General features: G+C 35.8%; 3 protein-coding genes across 7 annotated transcripts; 2 read left to right on the top strand and 1 right to left on the bottom strand.

The window, feature by feature from the left end:
- Positions 1–210: 210 nt before the first annotated feature.
- LOC105163621 (MATE efflux family protein) lies at positions 211–3,781 on the top strand. The gene is made up of 13 exons (XM_011082036.3): positions 211–740; positions 1,135–1,256; positions 1,366–1,575; positions 1,668–1,858; positions 1,956–2,091; positions 2,182–2,278; positions 2,353–2,453; positions 2,539–2,702; positions 2,807–2,878; positions 2,963–3,079; positions 3,171–3,266; positions 3,348–3,469; positions 3,565–3,781. The coding sequence occupies exons 1-13, from the start codon at positions 670–672 to the stop codon at positions 3,605–3,607; spliced, it is 1,542 nt and encodes a 513-aa protein (XP_011080338.1). The 5' UTR covers positions 211–669; the 3' UTR covers positions 3,608–3,781.
- A 3,239-nt stretch (positions 3,782–7,020) lies between these two features.
- LOC105163622 (ARM repeat superfamily protein) lies at positions 7,021–17,625 on the top strand. 5 transcript variants are annotated; one of them, XR_847940.3, is made up of 11 exons: positions 7,021–7,571; positions 8,523–9,242; positions 10,245–10,340; positions 10,418–10,501; positions 14,614–14,848; positions 14,949–15,109; positions 16,154–16,432; positions 16,511–16,550; positions 16,660–16,728; positions 17,013–17,085; positions 17,318–17,625. XR_847940.3 is itself a non-coding variant. In XM_020694784.2 (10 exons), exons 1-9 carry the CDS (start codon positions 7,197–7,199, stop codon positions 16,695–16,697), a joined length of 2,028 nt encoding a protein of 675 aa, XP_020550443.1. In that variant the 5' UTR covers positions 7,021–7,196; the 3' UTR covers positions 16,698–16,728; positions 17,013–17,625. The 5 variants fall into 5 exon arrangements, 2 of the variants coding, with proteins under 2 accessions (XP_020550443.1, XP_011080340.1); XR_016065946.1 differs by having other exon boundaries at positions 17,013–17,091; XM_020694784.2 differs by having other exon boundaries at positions 17,013–17,625.
- Positions 17,626–18,475: 850 nt separating this feature from the next.
- On the bottom strand, positions 18,476–21,081 carry RBCX2 (Chaperonin-like RbcX protein). Its single transcript, XM_011082039.3, has 5 exons — positions 20,333–21,081; positions 19,732–19,823; positions 19,397–19,454; positions 18,953–19,018; positions 18,476–18,837 (listed from the first exon to the last, which is right to left on the bottom strand). The coding sequence occupies exons 1-5, from the start codon at positions 20,639–20,641 to the stop codon at positions 18,727–18,729; spliced, it is 636 nt and encodes a 211-aa protein (XP_011080341.1). The 5' UTR covers positions 20,642–21,081; the 3' UTR covers positions 18,476–18,726.
- Positions 21,082–22,194: the final 1,113 nt, after the last annotated feature.

Raw genomic sequence — 22,194 nt, 5'->3', positions numbered from 1 at the left:
TGTATGGTATATTTATAATGTGATTGATCATTTTTACGTTAATCACACAACCAGTATATTATATTTATCATTATAATTTATTCAAATTCCACCAAACTCGACCTGAATTAAAGTTTTCTATTTTTAAGTGCAAGACCCATGTCACGAATGATTTGAAAAAATTATAAATTTGAGCCTCATTGAAAAAGGAGTTCGATTTTCATTTAAATCTGAAAATGCATTATATGCTTATGCTTTCAACCTTGGAAGATTATAGCCCTTTTTAAGTGTAGGTCCCATATCTCGAATGATTCGAAAAAAATAAGGAGTTCGAATTCCACTGAGAAACCGTCCGATTCTCATTTAGACAGTGCATTTATACATGTTATGCTGTTTCTTTCTATCATGGAATGTTAGTTCAGCAGTCTGGAAATTGGTATTTATTGGTGACAACGTTGAGTGGTTCAAGAATTCTTGATTTTGAGGGTGATGCTTATTTCTGATATCCGACCCACCAATTTTTTTCTGTTGCATTTAACTGAACTTTCTTGTTGCTGTTGTGGGGTGTCATCGTCAGTGCTCAGACAGTGATGCTTTGAGGTTATGAACTTCTGACAATATATGAAGCCATTTGTCTGAACCACAAGGCGGCCACTGTGTGCACCTCTGATTCTTGTCGTTTTTCCAGTTATGGCCGAGAAGGATGCGACGTTTTCTGACGGTCGGAGTATACCGCTGTTCATATTCTTTAAGGATTTCAGGTACCTGTTCTTCGATTGTTTCGACTTGATTTTCATCTGTCTTTTCGTAGTTCTGATGAGTACTGAACTCATCCGAAATCTTTACAAAGTTGTCTTCTTTTAAGTTGTTCTGTTGTGGTGATAACCTGATTGTTCCATCATTTTGAAATTGTATAAACCTGTGAATGAATTTTCTCGATTTCTTTCCAGTTTTTTCTTTCTTTATTTGTTTTTTTTTTGGGAAGAATTAGAAACAATTCTTGAAAACCAATTCAGTTGATTAGAGGTTTTCACCTTAAAAATTGTCCTAATTTCTTGATATGTTCTTGTCTTGTTCCTGCTTTGGTTGTCTAATTCTTGGGTTTCTGGAGAAGATGAGTTATGAGAGTTTACTTTGGGAAATTCTCCTGAACAGGTCAGTGTTTAAACTGGATGAACTGGGACTGGAAATAGCAAGGATTGCCCTCCCTGCAGCCCTGGCTCTGACAGCTGATCCTGTTGCATCTCTGGTTGATACAGCATTCATTGGCCAAATCGGTAACGGCTTCAACTTTTACGTCGTTACACTGCATATCAGCCTTTCGTATCCAATTTTAATTCTTGAGCACAAGATTGATCTTAATGAGTGAATGTTCATCCGGAACAGGTGCTGTCGAGCTTGCTGCTGTGGGAGTTGCCATAGCTTTATTCAATCAGGTATCAAGAATCGCGATATTCCCTCTTGTCAGTGTGACGACGTCCTTTGTTGCTGAGGAAGACACAATTACAAAAGATGTTGCGGATTGCAAAGACAGTGAAAGCTTGGAGAACGGGTCGAGTCTGGACAGCGAAAACAAGATGTTGATACCTCAAACCGGTATGCTAAAAGCCGAATTTGATGGTTCAATAGTACATAGATGTGGCTGATGATTCTTTGTATTCCATTTAATGTCTCTCAATTTCCTTCAGATTCGGACAAGAAGATGTGCAAGTTAGAGTCAGGAGGTAATAGTTTTGAGATAAGTAAGACGGAGCAGGGGAAGAAGCAGATTGCATCAGCATCTTCAGCGTTAATCATCGGTGCTGTTCTTGGCATTCTCCAAGCTGCATTTCTGATTCTTGCAGCCAAACCTTTACTAAGTTTCATGGGAGTCAAACCTGTAAGTGACGAATAAAACGAAGAAAGAAAATTACGATTTTCATCTTTCAAACTTCGATTTATGTGATAGTATAAGCTGACAATGCACTGTCTTGTAGGATTCAGAAATGTCGTACCCTGCACAACAGTACTTGAAACTCAGATCACTCGGCGCTCCTGCAGTTCTTCTATCCTTGGCAATGCAAGGAGTCTTTCGTGGACTTAAGGACACAAAAACTCCGCTTTATGCAACGGGCAAGTACTCCTACATCCTTAAAAACGTTTAAAGACAAAAGATTAAGCTGTCTTCTGTCTCTAATCAGCTTCCTTACTTGGATACTTTAGTAGTTGGAGATCTAGCGAACATTGTTCTGGACCCGATATTTATGTTTGTTTTCAAGCTAGGAGTCAGAGGTGCGGCCATTGCACATGTTATCTCTCAGTAAGTTTAATATAACCGCATTCCAAATTTTACATAATTGTTCGTTATTTGACAATTTTCGACTATTTTTTCAGGTATTTGATTTCACTAATACTCATTTGGAGATTGAAGCAAGAAGTCAATCTCATACCTCCTAGTCTCAAGTATCTGCAATTCGAACGCTTTATTAAAAATGGTAAGAGGTTCTTGTTCATCTCCTCCTTAGAAATCTAGTGTTTTTTCATTTTTGCATCAAACTTTAACTTCATTTTCCAACTTAGGCTTCCTATTACTAACGAGGGTCATAGCTGTAACGTTCTGTGTGACGCTTGCTGCATCGATGGCCGCAAGGCTGGGGTCGACACAAATGGCTGCATTTCAAGTTTGCCTCCAAGTGTGGCTAGCTACTTCCCTTCTGGCTGATGGTTTGGCCGTTGCTGGACAGGTACCTCGAAATTTCTCTTGATCATTTCTACTCCTAATTCTGCATTCTCAGTGAAAAAAAGACTTTTTGGGGGGATGAATCTGAGCATGCTTGTCTTCCCTCAGGCAATTCTTGCGAGTGCATTTGCCAGAAAAGACTATAGTTGGGCAACTGCTACTGCATCCCGAGTGCTGCAGGTAACTTAAATCTCTCAGAAAAGGGCACTCAGACATCTTTCTTGTCACACATAAACCTGTCTAACATCCAGCATTAATCCGCAGTTGGGGATAGCTCTTGGACTGGTTTTAGCTGTGGTCCTTGGATTTGGCTTACATTTCGGAGCAAGAATATTTACCGAAGACGCTGGTGTTCTCCACCTGATAGGCGTTGGCATCCCGGTACTCCACTTAATCCAACAACCCAATACAGAAAACTAATCGTCTAACTCATCTTGAAACATAGAATTCACAAAACCATTTATCGTCCCAGTTTGTTGCAGCTACTCAGCCGATCAACACACTAGCCTTCGTTTTTGATGGTGTCAACTTTGGAGCATCCGACTTTGCATATTCAGCATACTCAATGGTATATTTCCAGTTCTTTTCTGATAAACAACGTTAATGGGACGCTAGACGTTGAATTTGTACATCATGATTATGCCTGCAGGTCACAGTCGCTATAATTAGCATCATTACGTTATTAGCTCTTTGCTCAAGCGGGGGATTCGTGGGAATCTGGACTGCCCTGACTATCTACATGAGTCTGAGAGCATTTGCTGGATTTTGGAGGTGGGATTTTTATCTCAAGAAAAAGGTGTAAACAACTGCATTTTCAGTATGTCCAAGAACATGCTGGATTCATGTGTTTTCTCGTGGTTTTGCAGAATAGGGACTGGAACAGGGCCTTGGGCGTTTCTTAGGAGATGATCTTATGTTGCTTTTTGAGGAAGAGCGAGGAAACATTTACAATTTGCCTTTTAAGGCAACATTGCATCATAGCTTATGCTGATACATGTAAAGAAAAACTGTTGTAGCTTGTCTGCTCAATGGTGGCATATAATTTTAGTCAGTAGAAACGAAGAAAGGAGTTTGGGGGATTCATTTTCAATGAGAAATAGTGAAAATCCTGCTCATAATTTGAAAAAGTTAAGGAAAAAGATCAAGAAGTTCGCTAAAGTAGTAAATCTTTTGAACTTGATACGTTCAAGAATAATAGACTACGTAGGAAACATAAAGATGATGTCTGACTGCGCGCTAAATGTTGACGATCTTCTGGAAACCCCATTAATAAACGTTAAAAATCTTGTACCTGAACAAAGCCGAACCCTCGATTCAAAACACTGGAATTGGATTGTCCACATCAAGACAAGCTCCAAAACGGCGAATCAATGCTCACCAGATGCTCCCACATGCAATCTTTAGTTTGTCTCTCGTGCTCGAGGCTTGCCGGGATCTAATATGATGTTAATACGGGCGAGGAAAATTCGTTTTTAATGCGGGTTTGATCAACAACGTGCGTGTAGAGAAGAGTCTTGTCAATTTTGAGTTCGTAATGTGGGTGGTTGGACTTTGGTGGCGGCTCTGTATATGTTTGATGAAATGCTGGAGAGAGATGTTGCATGGAATGCAATGATCTGCTGGTTGGTGGAATCTATGGAGTAAAAGAGGCAAATTTTTTTAGAAATACCAATAACTTCGGTGAATTTTGATTCACGAAGAAATTTATTTATTAGATAAAAATAAAAATTATGAATATTATATATAATTTTTTAATATACGTGAAATTTATGTACAAACACTAAATTTAAGAGGCATTCCAATGCTAGTTAGCATGAATGCTATTTAATGAAAAAGGATAATTACACTTCATTCTCCTGATTTTTTTGTGCAATTACACGTAAATTTTTTTGGCTTGAAAAATTATATAGTACCTCTGAGGTTTGCTTTCATCTAACAAAAAAGTCCCTCATTTAATCAAAATTCACATAATTTGTTAATATTAACAAAAAAAAAATTCGATTGACTTATTACTGATTTATTACAGGTCAATCATTTTTTTACCATCAAATTACCCTCGCATGTCTTCACGCATTAATGCTTGTAAGTAGGTATCTTTACTATTTGAATGGTAGTTTAGTCAAAAATAAATTATTTGACCTGCAATACGTCAGTAATAAGTCAATCGAGGGTAAATATCAATTTTTTTTTTGTTGATATTAACAAATTTAGTAAATTTTTACAAATGGAGGGACTTATTTTATTAGACGAAAACAAACTTCAGGTGTGTTAGATGTAATTTTCTAAACCACGAAAAATTTACTTATAATCACAACAAATTAAAAAAAAAAAAAAAAGAATGTAATCATCCTTAAATAAAATTGTCGTTGTCATCACACATTAGATGGAGCCTTCTTGTTTTTTTTTCCTAGATAGGAAAAAGAAGACCAAACTCTTATTAGTACTCCATTATTGATATTGGAGTTATATCACATTATTGGATTTAATGCAATTAATTTCTTTGTGATATTGTAAATAAATAAATTATTTTTTTATGAAAAAAAATAGCAATTTATCTCCTAAATTTTTTAGAATGAAGCAATTTACCCATATTCTGGGAGTTAAATGGCTTAATTTTAAAAAATACAGGGGGTAAATTGCTAATTTTTTTTTCATAGAATGATAATTTGCACATTTACCATATCACAGGGGACTAATTCGATTTTTCCTCACATTAATTTTAAATTTGTATATGATGCAGGTCGCACAATTCGGGTCGGATCGCTGAATCTTGATACTCTGAGATTGAGTTGTTGAACCCTTTTTCGAGCTCCCTACAAGTGGATCCTAAGAACAGAACGTACGTTAGACTTGCTACGTAATCCTCAGCTAAGGCCCTCCGATACTTAAGTTAGAAAAAGTGGGGTCGAAAGCGATCTAAGAAGAACAGGTGAGATTAAAAACGTGATAAATGCATTTGCTATAAATATTCATAAATGCTAGTATTTATAAGTGTACGGTACCGCATAGGGACGTGCCACGTGGTATCATCTGGGTATTCGGGTGTCAGGTGATCCAACGGCTGTCAAAGCGGACGGGTCCGTTGGACCGGGTCAAGCGGGTCAGGTCGGGGCGTCTTCATACGCGAATTTTGTCCTCTATTGCAGATTTCTTTAAAAAAGGACAATTTGGTCTTTTTGACCTTGTTGATGTAATTCCCCTCATCAGTATGCATATAATAAGTCACCCAAACTTGTCTGTGTGGAGTAAATGAAATCATCAAATGTTACTACTGTACTGTACTTGTGATGTTTCACCCACACACATTTTGTCGTGAAATTTTAGGACTTATTAATGACCATTACACTGAAATTGTAATTGTATTAAATATGTTGCATCAACTCATTTAAGAATTTTATACCATTCTTGACTGCTGCTACTGTCATTTATATCCACCCACTCTGCTCATTCTTTTCTAAATTATATTTGAATTACATCTTTTACATAATGACTATAAGATCTTAAGTTCGATTATATTCGAGATTATCAAAATTTGATGTGGTTCGTGTCTCAAAATTACAAAATTGATTAAGCACGTACGTCTTATAAGATTACAGATCTTATTTGTAATAATAAGTACTTGAATTGTTTGAGTAAATAATACTATAGAACTTATGAAATATTAGTCACGATATATTTTTTTAAATTTATGTAACCAGAATTAAAGAAATTTGTTAAAAAATTTATAAATAAATTGAAAACTTCCTACTTTTTCCAAAAGGGCAAATACATCTTTTTTTTTTTATTTTATAAGCTTTTTTTTATCTTATAAAATCTCGAACTTCGCTTTAGAGAGGGGTTTAATATTATTTATCTTCGTATGATATTGTAAATGAATAAATTACTCCCTATAAAAAGAATAATTGTAATTTTCCTTCATATCTAAAGAGTTAAATTGTTTCATTTTGAAAACACAAAGGGATAAGTTGTTGTATTCTAAAAACACAAGAAGGCAAATTGCTTTTTTTTTTTTTTTAAATAAGGAATAGTTTGCTCATTTGCAATATCACAAGAATAGTTTGTATTTTTTCTGTTTTAGAAAGTGCATAAGCACAAAATGTGCCAGGTCATTATTTACAAAAAGATATATATTTTTGAATAAATAAATAAATATATTTATTTTCGATGACTACGAGAAAAGAAGTACGGAAAATGAATTTAGTGATTGTGGTGGAATCTTTTAACTCCCTCACCAAATGGTTTGGAATTACCCAAAACGCGAGTTAGCTTTTACCACTGCGAAAAACGCGAGTTTAGCTTTCTCAATTTCAAATTCCCAAGTAAATGCAACTTGCAGACAACACAGCACTTAAAACGCACCAAACGGAGAAAGTACAAACCTCAATCATCCTCAAGGCCACCCCTCCTCCTCCATCTTCGCCGCGGCGGCTTGGCCGAGCTCGCATTCCCTTCGCCGCGTTGCATTTCAATTTGTCTAAGAGAAGAGAATTTCCCGAAGATGCCCACCTCTGCTACATCCAATCATCCCAGCCGTCCGGAGGACTTGATCGGGCGCCTGAACTCAGCTCACACTCCCTACGAGGCTAAGTTGAAAGCTTTGAGGGATTTGAAGAACCAAATAATTGGGAATCGTACTAAAAAGCTTGCTTTTTTGAAGCTTGGCGCCGTGCCCTCAGTCGTCTCCATTCTCTCATCCGCTGCTGCCGCGCAGGGAGGCGGTGGGGACAATCGTGAGTTCTATGAATCCGTGTTGATTCAGTCAGCTGCGGTAATTGGGAGCTTTGCATGTGGATTAGATGCAGGGGTTAAGGCTGTTTTGGATGCGGGAGCTTTTCCCCTTCTACTGAGTCTCATTTCTCATCTCAATGAGAAGGTACACTTCCTTTTATGGTATTCTCTATGTAACGCTTCTGAATAACTGGGGAATCTTGGTTCTTTTTGTTTTGTTAAGGCTTGAAATTTCGACGGTTTGCTAAAAAATTTTTTTTTTTTTTTGGGGGGGGGTGGGGGGGATAGGCGTCAATTCTTAGTTATATTACTTTATTTTTTCGCTTTCTTTCTTAGAGACTAAGTCTGCTTGACGATATCAAACTTTAGATAATTTTTGGTGTTGGATTAAGGATTTGATGTATATTCTGATTGATGAAGTAAACAGTTGCCTGATTTGGGAAATGAAGTTAACTGTTAGTAACTTTATTTAATCTTACTTTCTTTCTGATATCCTCACTCTATCCGGGAACTGGTAATGCATGAATACCTTTCAAGTTTGATTTCTGCATTTTTGGTTGTTATTTCTATTTACAGTCTAGCTAGTATATATTCATGGACATTCCATCAAAACTCAAATAATAAAGAATGGGGCTGCCATATCAACATTAAAGAAATTTACCATGCAATATGTATGAACTGTATAGGCCTTACTACATGTCAAGTTTCCACGTTCGTGAATCATTGCAAATAAAATAAAGTTTTTATGATCATGCTTATATTTTTCTTTATTATTCTTGTAGAAGAAAGAGTTTCTACAACATGCATATATGAAAGCTAGAAACAAAAATTGTCGAAGGTCATGCTTGCTGATTTGTGTTATAAACAGACTGGGAAAACATGTCGCCAGCTACCATTTAGAGCTTCAGTGGTTTGGATCAGATATAAAATTTTATGCTTCTTCCTTTTTGCTCAATTTATGCCAAACGTTACACAAGTCTCAACTCTCAAGGAGTAAAATTGCTAATATTATCTAGTTTTCAGAATCTAATGAATCGATTTTGGGTCTACTTATGACGTTTTATGAAGCATGATAAATTTGGAATCTGTTTTGCAGGTTGCTGATGCTGGTGCTCGGTCTCTTAAGTTGATATATCAATCAAAACGGGCTCCAAAGTATGAATTTCTTCAAGAGAAAAACATGGAATTCCTCCTTTCCCTGCTGAATAGCAAGAACGAGAATGTTACTGGTCTTGGTGCAAATATTATTACCCATTCCTGCCAGACAACTGCAGAGCAGCAGGCATTGAGTGAAGCTGGAGTTATAAAGAGGCTTGTTGGTCTTCTTGGAGGTTCTATAAATCAGAAGGATGCTAGTTTAGAATCTTTGGCTGCTATGGTGAAGGAAAATCCAGAAGTTTCTGCAAAGTTCATGGGGCCTGAAAATGGGAGGGCTCTCAATGTTGTGATTGAATTGATGAAGGATAAGCATCCTCGGACAAGGCTGTTAGCCTGTATGTGTTTGATCAGTATAAGGAATACTTCTACATCTTATCTTCAAGATTCAGGAATCAAGAACTCATTGGTATCAGTATTGCTTGAGCTTCTTGATGATCCTGGTCCAGTTGGAGATGAGGCGCCCTTTGTCTTGTCTAGTCTGATAACTGAAAAGGAGGATATGCAAAAAATAGCCTTCAACGCAAATCTTATTGAGAAGTTATGCGAGCACTTAAATGCAGGTTCTTACCAAGCCAAACGTTTGCAAGGGATATTTTTACTCCTGGGTGATCTTTGCTCAAAGTTGGAATGCTGCAGGGATAGGGTCCTTGACTTACAGGTTGGTTTTTTCATGTGAACCATCATCATTGCTCATGTTGCTATTTCCTGGTATGCTGGGGTTATTGATTAGTCTCCTGGTCCTTTTCTGTTCCTTTGAATTCATTTTTCTTTCTTTCACTTCTTCTCTTTTTATCACATGCTTCTTAGCTATAGCAATTTTTGAGTCAAGAAATCATGTCATATTCCCTAATAAACTTTTTGCAAGCATATCATTTTACTACTTGACAAAAATGATTATTATTGTTAGCTATGATCCTCAGAGTCAGCCATCCTGGGACTCAGTTGTTTGGTAAAATAGGTCAACTTTTTCTACTTGATATATCAACGACTTGTTTAATAAGTAGATGCATAATATATATGACAATGGGAATTGGAGAAGTACACCCTAAATAAGAAAAATAGAATGTATAAGGGCCTTGGTTCTCGTTATAATGAACAAACATGCTGCGTTTCTTTAATATTCTCATTTGAAGGCCTCTTATGGATGAAAAGATGTTTCTTTCAGAAGTTGGAGGTTGGAGCCCAGCATTCTGTTTTAGTTTCTCTAGTGATTATACTTAACAAAGTAAGGGGAGGGAATAAAATTTCTCTCCATCTTATCTTTATTTCTTTATTGATTACGGTGGTCATGCTTTAATTTACTGTTGTATCATGAAGTCTTTGGTTTCTCCCAAATCTCTCTCTCTCTCTCTGAGTAGTCATTTAGTGTACACTTCATGATGCTTCCTTTTAGCAGTTACATCTGTGTTTCTTTGGCACCTCTGCTATCCTTCAGTGTTTTAAGTCCAAAACCGAACATGCATGGTTTTTTCTCCTCTTCCCAAATGTAAGGCATCTCTTGGGCGCAAGTATTTTCTTTGCATGATATTTCTGAGATTTTATAGATTGGCTAGCCCAGGAAAGATTTGATCAATATTCAATAATTTGCATTGTAATCTGTAGAAACATCTTAATATTTGATTGATGAGTTTTGTCATTAGTAACCAACTCTTCCATGTAGGTGTTAAATTTCGTAACAGAAGCACTGGCTCATGATAGCGCTGAGGTGCGTACTGCTGCGTGCAATTTTTTGAAGAATGTTTCTCGCTCCGTCAAGGTTTGCTTCATGAATTAGCATGTATGGTTCTTGTGCCCCGTTCCTCTATTTATTCTTCTGTCTAAAGTACTGTTCAGAATTTAAGCGCAGGTCAATTTATGAACGAAGCTGTCGCTGTTCCCTTGGTTCGGCTTTTGTGCGACTCCAGTAGTTCTGTCCAGGTATCTTTGTTCTTTTTGCATTGGTTTTCCTGAAATGATATGTATGTTTGCCATTGTGGTCATGGGGAACTTTCCTTTCTCTTTGCATTATTATCCCCATTTACTTAATTGCGCCTTGCATTTGCTGATGAGATAAAAGCTCTTAAGATGCAAGGTAAATGGGATAAGTTATTGATGATAGCTCTGGTTGAACGAAACTTGATGGGCTAGTTGTCGTTACTCTGGGAGGAAGCTAAAGTGTCAAATTTTCCAGTAAGGATCTTTGGGCAAAGTTCGGGGTATTAGTATGCAAATTGCCAGTCCCAGCAGGCAACAGCAAATAGACATCAGTATAAACGTTTCATTTGAAGATGGAAGAAGCATTATCAATTAAATATTTGATATGAAAAATGCCTATTATAATTAACTCATGTTCAGTTTCCTAAAGGTATATGTGTTGTCATTAACAGCACCCTGTAAAAACTCTGACTTTATTGCGTTGCTGATTATCTTTGTCTTCCCTTACTCTGTTATTGGACCCTCTAAATGCCATTATTTAATCCATTACTTGCAACAAAAAGCCATACTATAAAGTTCTAATCGAACAGTCTATTTAGAAATATTTTTCCCATTCGATGTTAGTTTATAGGGATAATTTCACCGTCCTCCCGTGAGGTTTGGTGTAATTGCACATCGACCTCCTGCGGTCTAGGAATTACATATAGTATCCCTGTCGTTTGTTTCCGTCCAACAAATAGATTAAAAATTCACAGAATTTGCTATATTAACCAAAAAATTAGAGTTCACTTACTACTAATTTATTGCATGTTAAACAAATCTTTTCTGGGCTTAAAAAGGGCCAAACTACGCTTAAAAGGGTGAAGATGTGTCTCCTCACATGCATTAGCGCGTGTGAAGATGTAAGGGTAGTTTGATCACAAAAGATTTGTTTGACATGAAATATTGTAGTAGTAAGTCAATCGGGGCTAAATATGGAGTTTTGTTCAATTTTTTCACTAATATAGCAAATTACATAGATTTTGAATTTTGTTTTATGAAGGGATCTAATTGTTATCGGATGGAAACAAAAGCCAAGGGTTCTAAATGTAAATTCCCGAACCACATAGGGTTTACATGTAATTACACCAAATCTAAGGGGAGAGCAGTATCCCAAATTTATAAATACTTATGACAATCTATGTAGTGATGAACGTAATAAGCTTTTCGGGTTGCCTTTTTGTACAGTAATGTATACCAGCCTATATGTTGTATTAGGGTCATTTTATGATATAATACAGTGCAAGTATTATTTGACTGTAGAAGTTTGCAGTTTACAGATTGATAATGAGCAACAATTAACTTGGTAAAACTGTAATGGGCTAATAGGAATAATGTCAGATTTCAACTGATCTACTTATGTGCAATTCTGTGAAATAATTTTTATAAAATATGTAGAATATGTTAGTCTTTAAGTATTCAAAACGTAAGTGTAAAGACAGTGATTTGACCTTGTTAGCGTACATGTGACAGGATAGGTTGAATGCATTTGGGTCCATACATATTAATAGTGAATCTAAAGTTTTCTACCTTATTGTCTCTATCATGGTTTCGCTGGAGTTATCTTCAGTATAAAAGATTTTGTGTGCGGATAAATAGAAGTGCTTTTCAATGAATAAACAATGACATAGATTAGGCTAATATATCTTTGGAAAGTTGCAGTTTCTCCTATGTTCCGCATTATGAGTTCATGATTTATAAACATTTCTAGCCTTCTAAACAGCGCAACTAAGTGAATGAAGGGTTCCATTTATAGATATCCACAAAACCGGACCATATCTACCATATACCATAATCGAAATAAAATTATAGCGAGACTTATGAGCAGTCATCCTTATAGGTAAACATTCATTACCTCTTGTTTTCTTTTTTTTCTTTACGATGCATAGATTCCCTTAGACCTTGGAAGCGCCGACTATATACCATGTAAACCAACAGAATTCTGGTTTCCTTTTAACATTATTGAAGCATCTCCGAACATCCGGCGGAATCATTGGCCTTGCAAAATCTAGATTCAGCCATTATTGCATGCCCTTCGATTCTGCGCCCACATTTGAATCTCCCTAGCAGCTTCCATTCATTCATATGGTAATGCACATTCACTTCTTTTATCAAACTATGATGAACAAAGCAACGAAAAAGTGCTTTTGTGTCTGACCGACAAATGCTTTTCATTTGGTCCAATTTCAGGTGCAGTTTGTGGAAAGAATGGGGCTTGAAATAAGTGATCAGATCTATCGAGATTAAAAAAGTAAAAATAAGAAAAGGTGATCCGGAGCTCATAGTGAAGAGTCTTAGATGAGAGAATATGAACGTTTGCTAGTATAGAAACCTATGTGGAAGCACGTAAGTAGATTTTAGTAGAACTTGCTATTGGAACTATTAGGTTATGTTCACTTCTCTAGGTAGGATAAGAAGTGATTGATAATTTAATTGATCAGATATGAGATTTGCACGGAAACTGATTGATGATTTTGTGTACTTGGACCAATAATTAAGTCAAATATCCTATCTCACCTTTTAATTTGTTCGATAATGGGTTGTGATTATACAATAAGACCAAAAGGCCCTTATTAATATTCACATTATTTATCCCCCTTTTTTTCCCTTCAGTGGTTGTTTGTAGTGAGAAACTATGGAGCTTTTTCATGATTAGAAATATTCACAAAGTTTAAAGTGGAAGGTACATTTGAAAAATTAATACTACGCTTAATTTCTTCTTTGTTGGGTATCTTTTGTTGTGATTGAGAGAAAATCCATATTGATGATTTAATTATGAATTAGTTACTATTGCTTCATAATGAAATAAAGTGGTATGTTTATGAATTTTGTTGTTTTACTATCACTGAAATATGAATTATTATATTTGTACTTGAAAGTGGTCATTTGATTGTTGTTGTCAGGGTGCCAGTTCTTAGGCCTCATAAGCATTTACATGTGAAAATTATGTCACTCCTTTACCTTGACACCACGTAACAGAAACCAATTGTATCAATTCAATATATCAATGTTGCAAAGTTAAATTTCTTAATCAAGTCTTATTGATGATGGAGTACAATATTTGTTTTCATTCAACTAACATATACTAAATTAAATAAATAAGCATTTATCATTCACACAACTAACTTATCGTATAAGTCTATCAAGAATTTAACGTAAATTAGGGGTTTTTTGGTCTTTGGGTGCTCGTCTAGGTTGGTAGGATAGATAAACCCATCATATTAATTGGATATCTTACCCAAAGATTTTCATTTTCCTACGAGGCTCGCAGCTCAAGTTAATCACCAGGCTTTTACCAAACTAAGTTATGCTTAGGATGGTAAGGGAACCTCATCCCATTACAACAAAGAATGTAAACATGGCCTTGGGCTTGTAATAGAATTGAAAACCACTTATCATTGAAGACATCTCTACAGCATGTGCGTGCCTGAAATGTCTTCCTTTATGTGTTTCTATATCAATTCTTTCATTCAGCGGTTGAGCAATAGCCCGACCATATGAAAACAACTTGTTGATAAGCATTTTCTGAGATCCACATTCTGCGGAATTAGATTACGAGCAATTATTTTGTGAGCCAAACGGCGATGATACTCCATATTTTGTCTTCTCAAAGCCCAACCTCGTCCTGTCATTGAATTTTGATTGAGCCAGTTATATTGACTTTTTCTCCTTTAGACAAATTCCTGCTACATTGAAGGTACTCACCTGCTCCCATCTTGCTGCTTGTGTCCTCTGAAACTTTTAGCATAACAAGAATCAGTTGAGACCACCAAATGTTAGGCGCCTACTTACTGAATTGCACCTTTTCAAATTAATAATTGTGCCAAGTGAAAATAAATACAGTTGTTTCTTCTGTAGATTGCACATGATATCCTTTGAGTACCTCAATTCATAAATACCTGTTAATAATCCTCGACTTTTCATGCTGGAAGGAACCTGGGAGAATCTTGCCTTGAATGCTTCCGAGATTTATGAAATGATTTTTTTGTTTGATTGTACTACGTTATATGTTTTTTTCTTTCTCAACTCATTAGTTAACTACTGAACATGTATTCTTTGAATCTGACCTTTTTCAGATTGCTGCTCTGGGAGCCATCAGCAACATAGTGGTTGATTTTATGGCCCATAAATCAGTACTCGTGCAATGTGGAGGTGTCAAACAGCTGGTTCAGCTTTCAAAGTCAATGGAGTCGGCGATTAGGGTTAATGCCGTATGGGCCTTGAGGAATCTCACTTTCCTTGTGAGCTACAGATGTAAAGAAGAAATTCTCTTGGAATTAACATCAGCAACACTAATAAGCCTCATCAATGGTAAGTAACAACAAACAATAATGTACAAGAATCTTCTTTTTGTACTTGATGCTCTATTCACTGATGCTCTGTTCACCTGCTGTTATATTGATGACTGGAGACCCTGAGCCTTCTGTTCAAGGGCAAGCTTTAGCTTTGGTTCGCAATCTTGTGGATGGTACTCTAAACTCCATTAACTATGTGTTTGGGGAGGATGGCGCTGTCCTGCATGCTATTGCAAGGCAATTGCGAAGCACTTCAAAAGTGGAAGTTCAGATTCAAGTAAGGAGCTTTCCCATGTGTATGTGTTTAAATAGTGTATAAAGTACTAATATGATTATAAGATGGTGTTACCTGAATTGCAATACCCTCAGAGCTATTGCTGTTTCTAGTTGACGATCTGATAATAACATAAATAATTAGTAGATATATTAATCTTTATGGTATATAGGAAAAATGGGTTCTCACAAGAGGATAAGCTATCGTATCTGTATGTTTTGGCTGTTATGCTTCTATGCTTGATGCAATGTGAGTAACTACATTTTATTTCTGAAGTGTATAATCTTTTTAAAAATAATGGAGAAATTGGAGTTGAAGTATCTACTATTCCTGCTCCCCATCAAGAGGTCAATGGGTTGTACCCATATATTTGTCATTAGTGGTGCTCTCTTCATTCGAAGGTGCCAAATTCTAGCAACCAGCGTGTTGTTTTGAAGACACCTGACAGGGTGGCGATAATCAGTTCTATATTATATGAGTTTTCTAATTTGAGGTGCAACAACTTATAACTTGAAGGTTGAAAATTTTGTGCATGGAAAATGCACAAAAAAGAAAGTAAAATGATATGATAAAGAAATGAAAATTCTCTTTTTCATATTCTGTTTGCAGGAATTTCATCCATTTTCTATTCCCCTGTGATAATACTTGCATTATAGATAACTTGAGAGTTACAATCTCTCTTTTTCTTAAGATGTGCCCAAAACCTTTTCAAGTAAGATAAAATTGCACCTTGGCGTTTTTGTGGGTGTATCAATTCAGATATATGCATTACCTTTTCCTTTGCAAATTATCTACTAGTAAATGTACTTGCCTTAGCTATTCTTTTATTTCATGAAAGGATTATCACATGTCGTGGAAAGAAAGATAAGAAGGATAGCTTGCCACACTATTATGCAGATCGCATGAATACTAAAATAACCACTTGCTGGCTCCCATGTTCATATTTGATAAATGTAGGCAATTCAGCATTTTATCATTATATGGCAGCTCAGCTTTCTACCCTCTGCATATTATGAATCATGATAGACCAAATACTTACTCATGCAGGGTATGTACACCCTTAGCAATGTGGCTTCTGGAAATGAGCTCCACAAGGAAGCAGTAATGAACCAACTTCTCCCACAGGCTGGCAATGATGCAGAAAAAACATTGGTCAAGTTTTTGCAGAGTACTGACAGCCGGTTATGCACAGCTACTCTTTGGGCTCTTATAAATCTTACTTTTCCTGGCAGTCCAGGCACATGTCGTCGGGTTACTGAACTTCGGAATGCCGGCATAATCACTCAACTAAAGAATATGATCAATGATCATTGTCTGGATGTAAAGGTGAATACAAATGTCTTAGTTGGATAGTATTTGACTTTTGATTTATTTGCTAAATTGTTTTTTCATTCACTGCTGCAGCTTCGAGCAAGGATGGCTCTCGGACAGTTAATGATATTTGGTGATTCATCATCATGAGTATATATTACATATTCTAAATTCACCTTTGAAGGAATGCAGGACATTGCTTGGGCTTTTACCATTTTTGTAACATATATTAATTCCTCCAGGGTCTGTGTGGACATGGTATACCTCCATCAAGGTTTAGGATCATCTCAATTTTGCTCATATGAGCTGAGGTTTTTACTTAACCATTGCTGTTATTCTTATGAACATAATTTCTGTGCATAATTGAAAGATGTATTTTTAGAGCAGTGGCTTCAATTAATCTGTATAGTATGCAGGACGCAAGCTAATTAATACTTGCACCTTATGTGTAGTCATTGCTCATGTCTTTGGATTCATTGTTGCAGTTCATGTATTCTTCTATGTTTGTTTTAATATAATTCAAGGCATCACATTAAAAAATCTGGCCGCCCACGTAAACTAGTCTCGGTTCTACTTCAGTTCCGTTCGTTTGCAGGTGTAATGCATTGGTTGTGATCCTTGTGACTCAAAGCATCTGGGAAGTTCAACTGATATGTTCCCCGGAGCAGGTCCCAGTTATGCTTTTCCCATATGATCCCTGTGATTTAGCTTTTGTACTCGCCTTTTGCCTTAATTTCTGGAAATGCTTTCCTTTCTCCCCATTTTTCTAGTCTTATTCTTACCCCCAACGTCCAAGTGCTTCGGGGGGGTTGCGGTTTTGTACACTGATCTGTAAAATTATACTTAAGTTTTGTTGAAGTTGTGGTTGTAATTTCTATTCTATTTTTCTTTTTTTACCAGGATTCTTGTATGATCAGGCTTGCAAAACTGTATATGTGAAATACAGGCATCATGAGAGTGATGCAGAGTGTCTGAATCTTTTTGCCATATTTTGCTCTGAATATGAAGTGAAGCAGACAGCAGAGCAAAATTTTGAACTTGTGTCATGAATGTCAGGTTTGCCCAAGCTGAAGCATTGGGTACAAATCTGTGCCTACTCTTGCCAAGGGCATTCCTGTCATTCCATTTGAACAATGGAAAATACTTGTCTATAGAGTATTTCAGACCAAATTGTGTTTATGTTAACATCTTGTGGGTTTTATTGCAGATGGGATGCTCACGTGTTCTTTTAGTATGAGAATACTTCTTGTTGCAGGTAAGAATTTTCCTATGAAGATTAGTGGTAGCAAAATTCATAAGTTGACCAAGAAAATCTAAGGACAAAGACAACATCCTGTTTTCTTGCTAAACGGGAGTTCTTTATTGTCAAGATTCTCGGCTCACTCTTGCTTATTCACTGGCAAAAAAAACAGGGAAAACGTGTCATTAAGAATCACGTAATCAGGCCAAAAATCTTATTCTAAATATCAAAATTTGCTCGGGTTAATATTTAGCTTATTTCCTCTGGTGAGTGATTTTTTCATTTATTTGACCCTTGTAAAATTTTTTCAAGTTTTACAAAGAAATCATTTTAGTACCTCATTTTTCAATTTGCAAATTGATTGTTCGCATGTAAAGTTTTAAAAAAATGTAACTGTTTTAATTAAAAAAATTAGAATGGTTTACCATTGGGATAATTATTTAGATATTAACTTAATCAATGACATACAGATATGATTATTAAGAACTTAATGAACTTCCAATTAAAAACAATTATAGTTTTTAAAAGTTATGAACGAGGAACCAATTGTAATTAAAAATAAAAAGTGAGGTACTAAATTAAACTTTTGTTAAAAGGAAAAAGTTTTGAAAGGGTAAAATGAAAAAATCACCAATCGATGGGACTTATTGAAATCAATTAAAAAAACAAAACAAAGACTAATTTGGAGTTGAAATCAAATATGGGGACTACAATGAATTTGAACCAAATTTTCTCCGATTTCTGTAGGCTGTCAATGGAAGAAAACAAGGCATTTTCATGATCTGATGTTAAATATAAACATCAAAACCAAATGCAAATATCCAAACCACGCAAGAATTCTCATTTCAGAAACATATATCCAGACAGCGATTCAGGCCTACCTACAAATTATAGAATAGATGTGAATTAATAAGGAAGCACAGTGTAAAGAACAAATGACAATATTTCCTATTTGTGAAATCTACACGAATTATACACATAGATGAAATAGAACTAGGAGACGAGGTGATACAACAATCTTCCTAGTATCCATGAAACCCATCCATCGTTCATGGATTTATCCCACCACTTAAGTGTTTGTGTCCTCCGATGGCCATATCACGGTCTCCATCAGCCGTTCACGCATCAACTCTAAATTTTGATCGGAGATCCTATCGTACATCTCTGTGTGATCACACTTCTGAAGAAGAAACAACTTATGACAATTGAATATAATGACTGATAATGAACTTTTTCTCATGACAACATTAATATGACAATTGAAAACTGAGACGTCTGAGTCATTTCTTACGCACCTTAACCCATTTCCCATAGAGGTGAAGGCGAGTTACCATCACTCTTTCAGCAAGGTCCTGCTTGTCCTGTGAAAAGAATTTGATATTATATTTATAGTAAGATGGAAAAATTACATCGAGACCTCCTAAAGTTGAGGGATATTACAAAAGAAGTCCATTAATATTTAAATATTCCACTGCAACCCCTATAGTCGTGTTTTACATAGCAGATTCCTGTCGAAAGACCAGATGACCAAGGAAGAATCTGTAATGCAGTGCATGATTGCAGGGGATTTCATCATAATATTTCAAAAAATCAAGGGTTTCTTTATAATATGTCAAAACCTCAAGTTTGTATATATAATTACCATGAGTAACAGAGTACAAAAAGTGAGACGGTGAAGGGAGGATAGAGTGAGGTTGATCGATGATGTTTGTAGTATCACAGGCTTGAGAGAATCCTACCTTTACAAGGTTGCGGATAAACCTTTTTCCATAACCATGCTCGTTTGATGCGACGTAACTGTGAGACATTAGTAACCATAAAAAATATTAAAACAATAAGCATATATCAAATAAATGGGAATATAAGACTTATGGAAACTCCAGTTATTATTCAAGACACGCAGTTCATTAGTTTTCATATGTATTTTTGTAGTTGCAATGCACATTGACAGTGAAACTTCCACAAGACAAACTAACAAGATAGTGCATAATTACATCTTCTGAGAATTGACGAAGTGTATATCTAACGTGTGTGCAAAGTGGGACGAAAGCCCAAACAAACTTGAAGTTCTTACTTATAGAGCCACCGATATTGTGTAGGGTTCATCTCATAAAGCTGGTTCAAGACAGTTCTTACAGCTTTGTATGTGAAATAGTCTAGAATTTGCTGCAACAAAAACAATCTCCATCATATAAACCGACAAACAACAGAAATGACAAACACAATCTGGTGGTTCTCACTAGAAAAGATAGGATTATTAGTTACAACAGAATCAGGCGATACCAAGGGATGTTGCATCTTATTCCCATTAGACAGAATCGAAACCTTAACAGAGCAAAGGCTGCTGTCTAAGCATCCACTTGTGTCAATGCAGACATTAAACCTCAATACATTAGCAACAACATTTGCTAAAAGCATTTACAGATCTTCCCTTGTAGTCAGACTGAATTGCATTTCAGAATACAATTATAAACCAAGTTATGTCTTAACTAGAAGATTTGATGTGAGTTCTACTCTCACAATGGATCATAAAGTTCATCCAAAAATCTTGTTTCTCATAGTTAAAAGTATACCATATTACTTGAAACACAAACAGAAAGACACAAACAACATCAGAAACTACAACCACCGAAGTGTCAAGACATCATCATATGGCAAGCATAAACAGTTCTTACTTTCTTAACATCCTCAAAGTTGTCTTCATACTGCCCAGCTAGCTCATCCACAACCACAAGACTCCTATTCTTCTTCTGTTTTCTCAAACTCTTGGCACCCGAAAGAGCTCTCACCGATGAATAATCAAGAAATGAGCTGCTCAATTCCAAAGACCCTAAACGAGGCACATGCTTCCTACCAATTGAATGCCTTTGCAAACTCAAATCTCTACCGTTCAAATTGCATGAGGGCAAAGCATCCAAACACAAGCAAGGACAAGCCTTGGAATCAACCAACGATGAACCCACAACAGACACACCCCCCACCATGGTTCCACAAACAAAGAATCGAACTTTTGTCCTCCCAGAAACCCAATTTGCTAAAATACTTCCACACAAGATTCAAAGCGAGGAGGGGTTTTAAGTTGAAAATCAAGAAAATAAGAGAAGCCCACCAAAGAAAACCAAGAAATAATCGCAAGGAATCCAAGAAAATTGGAAGGTGGATTGAGGAATGAGATTCAATGGTTTATTTATGTACTTGGATGAAAAGGGTGTTCAAATTCACAACGGAAGTTGAAAAAACAGCGTAATCGTGGAAAGGGCAGTGCAAAAAGTGTGAAAGAAAAAAAATTGGTGATTTGTTAGGTTGGGGGGTTGTGAAAACTCTGACCAGAATAATAATTTGAGGCCGAAAATTTTCAGGCAATAGAGTTTTTGGAATTTTAATGAAATGCATGATGTAGTCTGTCTGATTTTAGTAGTAGAATTGCAATTTTGTTCCTTGCTTGGATTTTGAAGCCTTGAGCCTTTGGAATTCTTTGGACGGTTCTTCCAAGTTGGTGGCACTGTTGCCACGTGGGAGGACCCCGGCTGCCTCTCAGGGTAGTCTTGTAAATTCTTCTCTTCCACTGTTGCAAAATCTGATGTTTGTAATAACTTCTGTTTCTATGATAAAAATAAACAGCAGAAAAAAATCATAAACCAAGTAAGACTAAAAGTTAGAAAGATCTGAAAATAAAAGCTTACAAGTGAGGAAAAAAAATCAAAATTTGAGTATATGAAAAAATACCATAATAATTAAAATTGTACTAATAATCATTCAGAAATTGATAGAGAGCTATTTATAATTTTTAATTTGAATCAATTTAATTTAAGCAATTCAAAAATAGAAGTTGTATTATTCATCTTATTTTCAAAAGGAAGCTGATAAGTGCTTGCAACATCCCTACTTCCGGACTCAAATAAATTTTCTCATGTTTCTAGTTGAACATGTCTACGTCATTTCAATTTTACGAGTTTAAATATTTTCTTTGAAACAAGAACATTAACTAGATATTAACCTCGATCACTATTAAAAATCATAATCGATGTCAAACATAGAAATTACTACAAGAGTACTTACAAATTATTTATCAACGGAATCCTGCATTAACTTTCAGTCGCTCTAACAGAATCCTAATATTAATAAAGGGAATTGAAGAATGCAATCGTTTGATCAAATGAAACAATATACCTTAATTCTATAGATATAAATACGATGTGCGCGTACATAAAAAGATTTGAAAAACAAATGAAAGTATCAATAGTGGTGTAAATCAATCTGTATTTTAATTTTCATATTAATAAAAGAAATTGTCGATAAAATCGATATTCGAATACCCAAAATCCAATGGAAACTATTATACACTTGAATCAAATTAAGTACATTCTTCATCCAAAAGAAAATTTCAATTCTAAGAGCTGGGAAACATCCTAATTTTAGGGTTGACACCAATATTTATAGCTCAATTGCCTTATTTACCTAACCTTTAAATAGTTTTGGACTAAGTCCAATTAGTTATAAAGCAGGTCGTAGGTTTGGGCCTATCAAGAGATAGAGC

Source organism: Sesamum indicum, linkage group LG6 (assembly GCF_026168435.1).
Source record: "Sesamum indicum cultivar Baizhima isolate 11 linkage group LG6, ASM2616843v1, whole genome shotgun sequence".
Classification (NCBI taxonomy): domain Eukaryota; kingdom Viridiplantae; phylum Streptophyta; class Magnoliopsida; order Lamiales; family Pedaliaceae; genus Sesamum; species Sesamum indicum.
This window is presented reverse-complemented; position numbering and strand designations above follow the sequence as displayed.